This window comes from Thermobia domestica, chromosome 3, assembly GCF_964235325.1.
Source record: "Thermobia domestica chromosome 3, izTheDome1.hap1.1, whole genome shotgun sequence".
In the NCBI taxonomy this organism is placed as follows: Eukaryota; Metazoa; Arthropoda; class Insecta; order Zygentoma; family Lepismatidae; genus Thermobia; species Thermobia domestica.
In genome coordinates, this window is record NC_137456.1 from 60208753 (window position 1) to 60222638 (window position 13886).

The 13886-nt window shown below is 35.5% G+C and overlaps 1 protein-coding gene across 4 annotated transcripts in view; it reads left to right on the forward strand.

The window, feature by feature from the left end:
• LOC145680418 (annexin B9-like) overlaps positions 1–13886 on the forward strand; it is a 35281-nt gene that overhangs the window by 5230 nt on the left and 16165 nt on the right. For 2 of the 4 annotated variants that reach the window (XM_081750930.1, XM_081750929.1), the window contains exons 3-5: positions 549–1109; positions 10596–10772; positions 12663–12867. In XM_081750930.1, coding sequence (XP_081607056.1) covers positions 549–1109; positions 10596–10772; positions 12663–12867 — 943 coding nt within the window. The remainder of the gene's footprint in view (positions 1–548; positions 1110–10595; positions 10773–12662; positions 12868–13886) is intronic. The other 2 variants (XM_081750932.1, XM_081750931.1) reach the window with 1 other exon arrangement.

Genomic DNA, 13886 nt, shown 5'->3' on the forward strand with positions numbered 1-13886 from the left:
AGTGAAGATTTCAAGAATTTTAACATCGGAAAGTTTATTTTATTTTTATTAAGTAAGAAGAAGATAACACTATATGATTGCGGAATTAGGAAAAACTAGTTCACAAGAACGAAAAGATGTCATTTTGTAAACTATCGACTAAAAAATTACATCAATTACTGTACATCTATTTTGTATAGTTCGTTATTTTTTAATTAAGTGAAAGAAATTTGTTTTAAAAAATGAAATAATTAACATTCATTTATTAAAAGTAAAATAGTTTTGGAGGTCATTTTCTATTCTATATTTTATTTACTTATTTCTTTTGGAGTGCTAATATCTTGATATAACTTAATCTTACCTATACTCTTTATTGGAAACTTTCTTGCATTTCTTGTATACTGTGTGAACTATGTTCCGTTAATACTAAGTTAAAATGCCGGAGGTATATATGTAAAAACTACATCTATTTGATCGTTATTTATCTATTTTTTTTTTTTTTTTAAGTAAGTTACCAATAAATCATTTAAAACTAAAATTAATGATCCATATTCGATCTCTCTTTGAAGGTGCCACCAAATCAGTCATATCCTCCATATCCTGGACCTGCCAACCAGATGCCTCAACCTTCCTATCCTCCACAGAATGTGCAACCAGTCAACCAGATGCCTCAACCTTTTTATCCTCCACAAAATATGCAACCTGCCAACCAGATGCCTCAACCTTTCTATCCTCCACAAAATATGCAACCTGCCAATCAGATGCCTCAACCTTTTTATCCTTCACAAAATATGCAACCTGCGCAGTCAACTCACCCGAACGTAAGTACTCTTCAGTACCCGATTTATCCTGGAAATTCGAACCTAAATTCTTCATATCCTGCTTACCCGATGAATCCTGCTCAGAATATATGTAGCAATCCTTCATACCCACCTAATCCAGGTTTTTCTGTATCGTCGTCGTATATGACGTCATCTACACCAAATATGGTTCCCTCATGTCCAACGTACCCTCCAACTTCTTATCCTCATCCATCTTCCGGTGGATTGTATCCGGAACTAAAGCACAGTAATGTGAGGTCTTCAAGTCCCGTGAATAATACAGCAGCAAGTTACACTATGAAATCGAAGGTGAGATCCTCGTCTTTTTCATTATTTTCTTCGAGTATACGCCTTGCTTGCCAATTTGTAAATACTGTTAATTTCCCTGCGTACTTGGTTTTGCTTCAAACAATACCTAAGTTGGTTGTAGTTGTGTGAATAACGTGCTTATCTGTTTCCTTCATTACTTCATAGTTTCGTTCCAAAGATTTTGTTTATTGGGGATTACTGTGTGTAGTTGAAAATATTCAGAGTCGGTTGTGATTTTGAGGGCTCTATTAATTTCTTGGTTTTAAAAGATCGGTTCTTCTAATTCTTCTTTTAAAAATAAATATTCGGTGGAAAATTGTATCTCGGATGTTTCGGACAAGGCTTACTGTAAATGTTTGGCATTTTTGTTTCATCTAGTGTTTTATGTGGGTAATGGTGGTGTTTAACGGGGACGTCATGAGCAATTCTATTTCTCTTGTGTGAGGCTTTGTATCAAGATGATACCATCTACAATCAGAGCAAATATTCTGTAGCTTTGTATAATCTTCAGAAATGTATTCCATTTAGTTGTTTTTTCATATTAGATTGTGTTTGTATTCATATTATTTTGTGAGTTCCTGTGTTTGTCTTGTAGTTCCGTTCCATTTTTTTTTTTTTTGGTACTTTTTTTTATTGGTCCTGTAAATTTGTAAGTTCGTTGAGGTTTCATTACTGCTCATTTTTGCATATCGATGAAGTACTTAGTTTCGTGACCAAACTTCTGCAAGGTATTCTTTCAAATATTTTTGATCTGAGTTTTCTTTCGATGTATGTAAATATTAATATGGAAAGCTGGAGCTGCTGTGTGTTTTGAGATCATCGGGAAGAAATTCTTATATTCAGAAATGTTGTAAGTATTACTGTTCACGGTAAGTGGTAAGTTTATTGTGGTGTTCACTTTCTATAATCTATTTCACATAACCTGATAGGAAAAAGTTTTTTTTTTTTTTCACCACGCTCAAGTACAGGTGTGAAAAACGTGAATGTTGGTGTTCCGCCTCCACCATCAGCCCCCCACACGGACGTATAGTGTGTATCTAAATAGTAAAAATTAAAACTTTCACGATAACACTACGTATTTTAAAACAATTGCGTTTACTTGTATTAGTGAGGAAAGTAACAAACGTATTATTAAAATGGAAATTTTATTGAACAATTGTATTTTTTATTTTTCGTCTTTTGGAAGTCGGGGATGTGACATAATGTTGGAATGGCAAGTGATGGCAGGGTTGGTACTTCAATGGGTAGTTACTATATTGATACAATAATTTCATAATATAAAATCGAAACCCAAGTACAATATGTATAGTTAAAGTATCAGGAGGTTAAGATGATGATAGTAGACCTGAAATGATAATAATAAAAAATAATAATCTCATTTCCTCTCTTATAAACAGAAGTCTGTACATTAAAAAGAATTATATCTATACAGTATCTATCTATAATATCCAATAATGATGTTTGTTTGCTAAGCCTCTCTTGCAAAAGAGGGGAAAATATATTTTTGTCTTAAAAAGATCATCCGTCTCTATTAATAGGAATAATCATTTGCAGTAATTAACTTGCAAGAGTGAATGTTATGTGGCCTGCATGGTGGTCTAATATTGTAGGATCTTAGGATTTAGGAATTAGATTTCTGAGCTTTCGGCATCAAAGGCCATTTAGCCCATCACATTTCAAGGATGACATCCCTCGGCGAGCACACTATCCGAGAAATGGGAAGAAAGGAAGCGGTCTGGGATCTATAAGTGATATATCACCCCGGCATCTGCCTGGTGTGAATGAGGAAAACCCATGATAACCTCATTCAGGATGCTGGCCTGAAAAAGCTTTTTACACTTTTTCGACCGAGTATCCCCACCGACAATCGAATTCGGGACAGCTCGCACCAAAGGCGAGAGCGTTAGTCACTACTGTAATGTTTTAACAAAAGTTGATTAGTGTATAAAAAAAGAGTAACGATAACACGAGTTCTTTCAATTATACAAAAATAACAAACTCTTTGGATTAAAGAGCTCAAAGGTTCATCGTAGCAGAAACAAAATTTCTATTAGGTTTTAACCTATGAAAAGTCAGTGTACCATGTTTATCAACCATTGTTCAAAGATCCTGCTTTACATTGTCCAGAAGCTGATAGTCTCTCTTCTAATAGTCTTTCTCCTAGGCTATTTGAACAGGACCTAGTGACTTACAGGGTTGGCAAAAATCATGGTTTTTATTTAAAAAAAAAAAAAAAAAACTTTCTGGTTTAAACCAGGTTTTTTTGGTTTAAATAATTTGCTCTATGTATTCATATCATATATGGACAGAAATAAGTTTGTTTCGCCTTGGTGTTATTATGCAACAACCGGGTTATGCTGGAAGGGGTCACATAAGCTTAAAGTGGAATCCAAACCGCTTCTCGACTTAGATCCGAGAGAAATTGTCCTCCATTTGAACTCGGAACCAGGACTAATAGACCACAAATGCGATACGTCTGTCGACCCACTCACGAAGGACTCCCGATAAAAATATGTTGTACTGATCTTTACATACATGTTAATGTAATTGTCAAGAGTCATTTCAGAGGGACAAAAAGATAAACAGTTGCACAAGTGAAACCATTATACAGAATTACATATGGACAATTTCAAAGTACTACAGAGTACAGAAGAACTAATTTAGTCCAACTTAGTTAACAACGACTTTTATTAGTCCAAGTTAAAGAAATACAATGACTTAATTTGAAAATCAGTGAATAAAAAATAAAAATACGAATTATTTGAGTCCACTTTGGCTCAGACACATTTATACATAAATAGATACCAAAGATACTTGTGATTTCACTAAATGCCTCTCGTGGGATTTGTATGACCCCCCACACACGCACACAAAAGTACGACATTTCGATGTATTTTATCAATAGTAAACATTATTGAAACGAAACAATATTTAGAATTTTTCTTTGATTGCAATTACATAACAATAATATCAAATTATAAAAAAAATCACAAACGAAACATTCATAAACTTATATATATATATATATATATATATATATATATATATATAAAAGTTGATTTTGTAGTATAATCTTTTTGAGTAATGAATGGGGAATTTAGTCTGAATATAATACGAATAATATACTGGAGTGAAATGTAATACCCCACAAATGTGTGTTCATCAAGATTTTACAAACACTTACACTTTTACGAACATTTTTCCTTTTTATGGTTTAAACCACTTTGGTTTAAACCAGCCAACTCTGGTGACTTATTGCGTATTTCCCATACAAGCAAGGTGCCATGCTTATCTTATACGTATTAACTTTACCGTTTCTGTAATATTCGGTGATCTGTAGTTGTTGTGAAATAAAAGCTTGTATAGAGTTTTAATTCACCTCAATGTTTGCCTCTTTCGCTTCAGATATTTTTATCAACATTTTATTTTTGAAATCCCGCAGTTTCTGTTCTTGTATTCGTATTAGGGATCAACTTCCACATTCATACAAAATAATGGGCGGATTGAGCTCTTATTGATTTTAATGGATGTCTTTGATATTTGTTAAGACAATAAAATGTTTTACAGTAGGTTAAATTTTAGTAGATAAATAATAAGTAATACTTTCCTTAAATATAAAAATTAAAAACTGTAATTGTTTGTTACTCGAGGTTGATAGTTAAAAAGAACAGCGGTGCTTTCTGAACATCAGGTGCGAGCGAATTGTACGAATTTAGAGTTTACACGATTCTGTTTTAGAAAAGCTTCCCTCCCTGTGAAGGTCAACGACTTGCTTTCCCCTTCTGCAATGGAAAGTGGTGAGAGGTAAGGGAGTTTCCTATCATGTTGCCTGAAACAGACTTTAATATATGTCTGGATCGTTTCAATATACAATTCGACTCCTACAACAGGTGATAGTAGTATATATTTTAGAATACTTTTTCGTAGTTGAAATATTGTAAGAGTATTTCCAGTTGAAGATAAAAATTTGTGGACTAAAACGTACTTGCACATTGCTTGGTATGATACTATAAATTTGATTTCTGCAGTATGTTTTGACCCTTTTTATATTTTTGCATGTGTAGTAATAAATGGAGGTACGAAGTTTTAGCACGTAGTACTTAACATTTTAAAAGTATTAAGTATCTAATTAAGCTGTAGTAAGTATAACATATCGTTAAGTTGAATGATATCGTGAAATAATGCAATGTGTCAGTAAATTTTGAATAACAAAATTCGCTCACCTTAAGATTGTTTTTGTTATTTATTCAGTTTTTATTTTCAAAACATCTCTCGTATAATAGATTTTTGTTATGTTTTGTACGTTCATTATTAATTAATTGAATTATTGGAATCAAGAATCAGTTCCAAGTTTACTGATTTAACAGGAAAAAAAAAAAAAAAAAAGTTTCGTACTTGCTTTATTACTTCAAGCCCCACAGGCGACTCCAGTTGGGTAGTGGAGAAGTCAAACCCATTTTTGATCAGGTACAGATGCGAATAACATAAACTGTAGCTCACCTAGGATTGCACATAATCGACACCGCAATTTATGATCTCACTACCTTTCCAATAGATGAATCCCCAACAAAAGTTCCTGAGGTTTGGAGCTCCTCTCTGGATTATAAGACAGTTCTACAATGTTAGTCTGTAGGGGCCAAGCCAGAAGAAAAGGGCAGATGCCACACCTCCCAACCAAAGCTTAATTTTTGACGTTTGATACAGGAGTATGTGGCCTGGGGTTATAGTAGATGTCGACTTCGTAGTGATTGACTAGGCCTAGCTGCTTTAGTAGCAATGTTGTCCCTGCCTGTTCGGCTGTTCAAGCTAGTGGGTGGTTTGATTAGAATCCAGGACTTCTCTGTGTATTATTCATCTGATATCCTCCAGACTTTAAGCTCCTTGGGATGAAGTTCTGGTTTGGATATCGATGTCGGCTGTCCAAAACTGCAACCAACAGCCTAGTAACTCTTTACGTTTTTATAGCCAACTCACTTCCCATCTTTCCTTAGAATTTGTGGCAACAACTGGTCATTTTTAAACCGGCAAGGCAAGAAAACAAGTCGCGACTCGCCTCTCTGATATTTGTACTCTGCTTATGTGACTCGGTGATCGAGCTGCTTGGTAAAACTCAGCGGTTTGAGTTGTTTCGGCCGTTGTCTTTACACTAAACAAGTGTCTGTTAATTCCGCTACGGTTTACTTCGAACTCTTTATGGCTTGGTCCTCTTCGGGAAACAATGCTAAAATCTGGACTGTGGTTGATCTCTACTGCTTCTGTCTCTTCCCCGAGTTTTTGTAATCAACGATGATTTGTAATTAGTCAACTGTATATCCGCCATACAGTTGCCGAAAGTTGCGGCAGGCTACTGGTTCAGTACTGTCTTTATCGAACTCAGAAAGTGAATATTGTCTGTGGTCCTTACAGTCTCCATTTTTACCTACACTCTACTCCGTTTTCTAATAGCTGCCCGACTCCACTCACTACCAGTTCTTACCTTAAGATACGACACCATCTGTGATGTTAGTACTTTGCTGAACGATGGCCTGTCAAAAACTCGTAGAACTCTTGCCCGTACCAATAGATAGCATAGGATTACTTGCCGGTTGCACCATTATTTTCTTTGTGACTAATAACTAAATTTTGGCCAGTATGTAATTGCATATGTTATATATGCAATCATTTCTCTTGTTGTGAAAGCTTAAAACAGCGAATTTCGTATAACATGATTTTATGTTGATATATATTACATTTCTACATGATACGTTACTCTTGCCCAAGTCCTTTAGAATAAGGATATTTTCATTGTACACAATTATTTTATATAACATACAATTCTTTATCGTTCATACTGTTTCGATCAATAAACTCTTGAGATAAATATTGACACAAGATAAGATACACTTCCAAATCAAATAGGTATGTTGTTGTGAGCGATATGAACCTACTTCAATAAAATTATCTGAGAATAAATATGGAACATATATTAATTGTTCCTCAATCAAAGTTTAAACACAATTTCACAATTTAAGAAAAGATCAACACAAGAGAATAAAATTTAGATTATTATGATTAATATAACTTACGTAAATGCAATCAAATTAATACAGAATAACAAATGGAATTAACATATAACAGAAATGAAATTAACACTAGTAGAAAGTGCTTTCGATATGAGTAAAATATAAAACAGTTAAACCTTTAACACACTTAAAAGGATGAGTCATAAGTCTTTCAATATTCTGGTATACAACATATCTGTATTTATTACAACAGAATGGAACTAAGTTAACATTCAAAGCGTAGCCCCTCGTGTTGTATTGTCTGCAGTCACTTCCTGCCAGTTCCTCCTTTCCACGTCGATACCACTTCTTGTCCTGAGAGCCAAAGTAGTCTAAGCACTGGTGTTTCAGTCTCCTGCTGGGTGGTGAAGCTTCGTGATCTCAGGAAGTTCGCCATGGACCGAAACAGGTGGTAATCATTAGAGATAATATCAGGAATATATACTGTGGGTGGCCGCAGCTCAGTACAGTCATGTTCCTGAAATTCTTTGTTGCGTTTTTCGAGCCGAGTGTGGTTGTGCGTTATTCTGTTGCAGCAGAGCGTGGTTTCAGTTCACCAGTGCAGGATATTTTTGGCATAATTCAGACTACATCTGCTCCAACCGTTCGCAATAAATGTCGGTATTGATAGTACGACCAATAAAAACAAATTCGGAGTAAATTATTCCCTTGTAGTTGCATCACACACGAAGTATGACTTTATGCTTGAAATGACCCTGTTCGACGACCGGTTCTGGAAGTTGGATCTTGTTCAGCTACTGTTTTTGCACATTCAGATTTGGGAAAAAACACTCATTTTTTGTCTCATGTGACAATCCGTTTCAGGTGACACACGCTGATTTTTGCAGTAGTTGTTGGTACATATCCACCCTTTCTATACCAGAGTTGGGTTCAACTCTGTAGCAAAGTGGGGCAGCTCTTGACAGTTACCCCGAGCTCTTTAAGGTGTTACATTACAGTCGAGTTAATGTGACAATGATAGAATGCGGGTGTATATATATATATATATATATATATATATATATATATATATATATATATATTTTTTTCAATAATGTGATAACTTTAGCCTGTTATCCTGGGGTGACCAGAATTTGGTTGATCTCCGACATTTTTACAATTGTACAAAATTTCTGTAACCAGCGAATTGTTGTACTGTGGTTCATTGCACACTCTAGTTTCACATGGCAAGGGTTTTGGGTTGCTGCCGCAGCGTTATGCCCAACAGCTTATATATCAGACTTTGAGCAATAATCGTCACTGCCACTGAAAACTAACAAACTGAAGAGGTGGTGGCCTCCATGTTAAATTGTGTGCTTGCCACTACATCGTGGACCAGTTTGACTGTGCGTCGGTCGATCATGGCATATACATGCGCATGTTGTTTGATTTGTGAAAATATTGCGAGACTTTTGATACCTCCTTGTGTAATGTGTCCTGGGAATCTTAAAGGATTTTTTATATTCCTACTGTGATTTCGGGAACCAATCCTGTCGCCTTCGACTGCTAGTCCGTAATGAAAAGCTTCAGCTTCACAAATATTTTTTACATTTTATTCAACTTAATCCTTTTTCCACACAAAACACTGAATTTTGTTCAGCTACACAACAGAATTGGTTCCCGAAAGTATTCTAGGGATAAATCATTTTGGATTTCCAGGGCACGTTATAGATGAGATAGTTAATGTAAAGTTTCGTTTTTGTTTTTCTTCCTTTCGTGAATTCGGTGTTCAAATATCAGTCGGAATGATCAAAATCATATAAAGCAATCGAATCAATATAATAAATATATGATTAACTATGATCATTGTTCATTGGCGTTATCCGTATTCATTTTCATTATGGATACATTAGATGAGGTTTACATGAACCTTGATTGATACGTATAGGTAGAATTTGTCGTACGATATATTTATTGTGTGGTTAGTAATGAGTAGACATCGGATTTATGCTCTTAAAATTCATAAAATATGCATGCAACTATGCTGTTAAATGTGTTAAAATATGCACTATCAATGCAATAAAAGAGAGCATTTTCAAACATGCAGCAAAGTTGTGATAAAGTTTTGTAGTGTTTAGTAATGAGATATCCATATTTCTTGTAAAGGAGTTTTGCAAACACTTTTCTGTGCATAAGCTTTCCCTTAAGATCCTCTGCGTATTTCGTTGTAAAAACGCTTTCCACTTATTTTTCCTGCTTTTATCGCTAGTCTACTGGTTAGTGCGCGTATCTTTGGCGCACAAGGTCTTGGGGTTCGATTTTTAATAAGAGAACTCGAACACACTACGCTGATTCAGATTCCACTTTTAACTATTAAGTATTGTCCTATATCCCTCGCAGCTGACAAAGAACGTATCAATTAATCAGTTATTTTGTAACATTTATAAATAGTTTAGTCATTACTGTTCTCCCATGAATGAATAGTTGATTTATTTAGTTCATATGGGAATGTGTGTTTGCTTTCTATGCGTGTGGTGCTGGGTTAGATTCCTAGTGGGAGAACGTTGAAATTTAAACGCGTTACGGTGGTTTGGATTCCACCTTAAACTAGGTCCATGTCTCATACCTTCGGTGCCTAAAAAAAAAAAAAGTCCCTACAATGAAAATGAAAAAAAAAATAATAAATAAAAATAAACTTCGTACGTAACAAGAAGTATATACCTGGCCGTCATAGTGTACTTAAATTGACTGTAATTTTTAACTGTGAAAATATTATAAGGTTTCCAAACCCATTCTGCAAAGTAAAGCTGTTACCATTGGATAGGCACAAAAACAGATTTTCTATCAACTAGTTTCGGTTTTCCGTCAAAAACCGGTTTCTGGGGAAAACTCAACCGGTTTTGGAATCTTTTCGGTTTTATGAGAAAAACTGTTTTGCACATCCGTAGGTACCAAGCTGATTTTTAGAAAAATGCCGATTTCCAACATTTAGTTCCAAATGTTCATATATAAACCCGTAAATGGCCCCCACACACAAAACCAGTAGCAGGAATACAAAGAATATAACAAAAATTGAAAAAATAGGTAACTTTCGCATATTCAGCAAACTGCTATGTCAAGGACGGGGCCAAGGAAAATGACCCCTGGGCATGGTTCTTATTTTGTACTGACCCATAGGCATTATAAATTAACAATCACTTCCTTAAAAATGTGAGATTTTGAGTTTATTTCGTCAGACGTATACTGTATCTACATATTTAAGACATTTACATACCAAGAAGCAGTGTCAGCAATTCATATTCTTTTGGAAATCTGAACGGATCGAATAAATAAGAAAATTCTTGTTATCTTTTAAAGATTTACGCTCTTGTACCCTTACAATTTTTTGTTGTATATATTGTATTGTATTGAGATGCTTATATCGAAATTCCTTGTTTTCTCTCTCTCTCTGTACTTGTGCATCTTGCTTAAAATGGTTTTCATACATAACATTTTATACTTTCAGAACTCTGCAACTGTTGTTCCTCATCAACCGTTCAATCCAAATGAAGACGCTGAAATTTTACGAAAAGCGATGAAAGGCCTCGGAACGGATGAGAAAGCTATTATTAATGTCCTCGCAAATAGGACTAATGCTCAAAGGCTCCAGATTGCTACAGCTTTCAAGACATTATACGGAAAGGTAATTTTCGGAATATTGTCTTTGCGTTAATAAATTTTAAGACTAGTATTGCTAAAGTTGTCCGAAACAATTAGTCAGCTGCAAACCATTAAGGAGATTCATGTGTTTTTCGTGTAGATATCATTCCACGATACTTTTTTTTAGTTGCCACATTCCACTATAGTAAGAGATATAGAAATGTAGATACTTTTAAAGACTTGTTTAGCGTGGAATGTGTGACGAAATATAGTTATCTCCGATACCTAGTAATTTTTTTAGCAGCAGTCATATAATTGGCAATCATCTGCTACAAATTGAACTTCTTTAAACTTTCTTTTCAATGCATCTATCCATTCATTTTTTATTTTATTTCATGCTTAACTTCATTATCATTAATAATAATAATAATGTAATTTAATTGTTACATATTTAAACTGCTATATACAGCGTTACCCAAGTATACCACTGTAATATACAATGTAATGTAAAAGGTGATAAATATGAAATGCATCTGTACTCAATACCAAAGTATAAAATTCAATGTTACGTAACACACGTGAGTACAATAGCAAAATATTAGTCAGCTCGCCCAAGTGACGAACACTACGTGGGTGGATTTTCTCGGGATTCTCAAATTTCCTTTCACTTTCTTCATGCGTAAAAACTTGAGTCATATAAAGTAAAAGCACTAAAGTAGCTCTAATTATCGGAATTAATCTGTGTAGTATTAAAATATAGATATAACTGTGTATAAAATAGAATCTAGTATCAATTATTGGTTACTATATCCTAAAATAAAATAAATAATACGAGAGTGATTCAGAAAGTAATGCTTTCAAGGTGATACCTTTGTGTTTGACAGATAGCATCGACGGTATCAGTGGAAAGCTTGCAATGTCAGCTGCAAATGGTGGCATCATTTTTCAACGTAGTTCCCATTACGGGCAACACACTTGCGCCATCGCGAAACAAGGTTTTTCATGCCGTCGACAAAGAATTGTGCTGTCTGCTGGCGACACCATTGCTGAACTGCTGCTTCCAGCAACGCATCGTAACTGTAGCGTTGGCCCTTAAGATGATCCTTAAGTTTGGGGAACAGTCAAAAGTCGCAGGGCGCAAGATCCGGTCTGCAGATGGCAACTAAAGGCAGGATGAGGACAGAATGTTAACAATACTTTCCCAACAGATGGAATAACCTTTTTTTTTTCCGGAGGCAGTACTCTATCGACTGACGCTTCGTTTCCGGGTCGTAATGGTGTACCCACGACTCGTCGCCGGTGATGAATGTTCCTGGGCGCACAACTTTCCGCAGTCAAATTCAGTGACAGTCCATTGTTTCAGCCGGACGTCACCACTGGACGCCATGGATTGCTCCATTACTCTGGAACGAGAAGAAATAGAAAGTGAAACAAGTGACAGTCTAGAGCTTAAACATAAGTACAGTAATGGAAAAAAATTCAGAATGTTTGCAGTACTATTGGCCAAGTAGTAGGTTCGGAGGCATTACTTTCTGAATCACGTAATATAATAAATTATTAAAGCCGTATTTTGTAGGATTCTGTTAAAAGTGGTAAGTAAGGTACTTATGAGTGTTTCGTACCATATGTACACAATAAATTTGTTTCCCTAATTCCGTGAGATGCCACTCTGGATGAGGTTTTATTTACCAGATACTGGGTGTATAATTTATTTTCTAAAACAGTCTAAAAGTCCTAGGTTTTGTTGCAGGTTTTTATATATATTACTCAAAGCAGTAAGTAATAGTTATTTGTAAGGGGTTAGTCATACTAATTTAATGAAAGTAATGATAATTCCATTGGAAGACAAAGAATTAATTTCAACAACACCTGACTAACGTTCTGCTGGTCTTTCTCTAAATGGCAGCACTAAAGATAACTAATTATGTTTCAGGATCTTATAAAAGACTTGAAGAGTGAAACGAGTGGAAGATTCGAGGATGCTTTAGTGGCCCTCATGACTCCGCTTCCCAACTTCTACGCCGGGGAGCTTCATGATGCTATTTCAGGCATGGGAACCAATGAAGATACGCTAGTTGAAATCATGTGTACTTTAAGTAATCATGAAATTAGAAACATATGTGCCACTTATCAAAGCAGTAAGTAATTTCCGTCAAAGTATGGGAGTTTGTTTTCTAAGTACCGTCAGTTTGAATCTAACATGTTACTTTTCCTGTGGCAAAATACACTCTGGTCAAAAGTTTTATCCCAAACATGTAGGGAAAATGTCAATAGTTAGAAACGATGTATGAAAATAATTTAACATTGTTGTGAAACTCTAATGTTGGTTGAACTTAAAACATCATTATTATCCTTTTTCTTGCAGAGTGTAAACGGAGTGGGGAAAGAAAGATCATGTTGCATTTTTTTCTCTTCACAAGTGCGGACACCCTCCGACAACCAGAAACATATTTAAGTTACTGCAGAAACTGAACATTACACACAAATTCGTTTATCGTACCATAATTATGTAATGAAACATCGTCTGTCGAGGATAAGCCTCGCACTGGTAGACCTCGCTCCGTTAAGACACCTGGTGTCAAGGCAGTGAAGGCAAGAATCGCTCGAAATCCGGTCCGAAATCAAACTTATGGCCCTGCAAATAAACATGTCGCGATCATCAATGAATACCTAGGACTGCACGCCTCTCAAGCCAGTTGTTAAATCAGCACATAATGAGAAAGCTACGTGACAAATCAGTTGTTCCTGCAGCAGTAAGCGGATAACAAGCATCGACAAATTTTGTTCAGATAAAAAAAATGTTCACATCTAAAGAATACCTCAATAGACAGTATGATAGGATATATGCTACAACCAGTGCTGCAGTATGTAAAAAAAAAAAAAAAAAAAAAAAAAAGTCCAGCGAGGCTATCACCCTGCATAAGTGATGGTTTGGCTGACTGTGTCGTACCCGGGTCCCACTGACGTCTGTTTCTGCCAAAAAGGTGTGAAAACGGGGGTCAGAAGGACATTCTTGACAAGGTGGTAAAACCCCTTGGCACCACTATGTGCAAAAGTAAGCCTTGGATGTTCCAACAGAACTCAACACCACCTTGCAAGGCGAAGACAACGGAGGAGTGGTTTCGTCGCAACAAAATTGCGTTAATCACCAACGAGA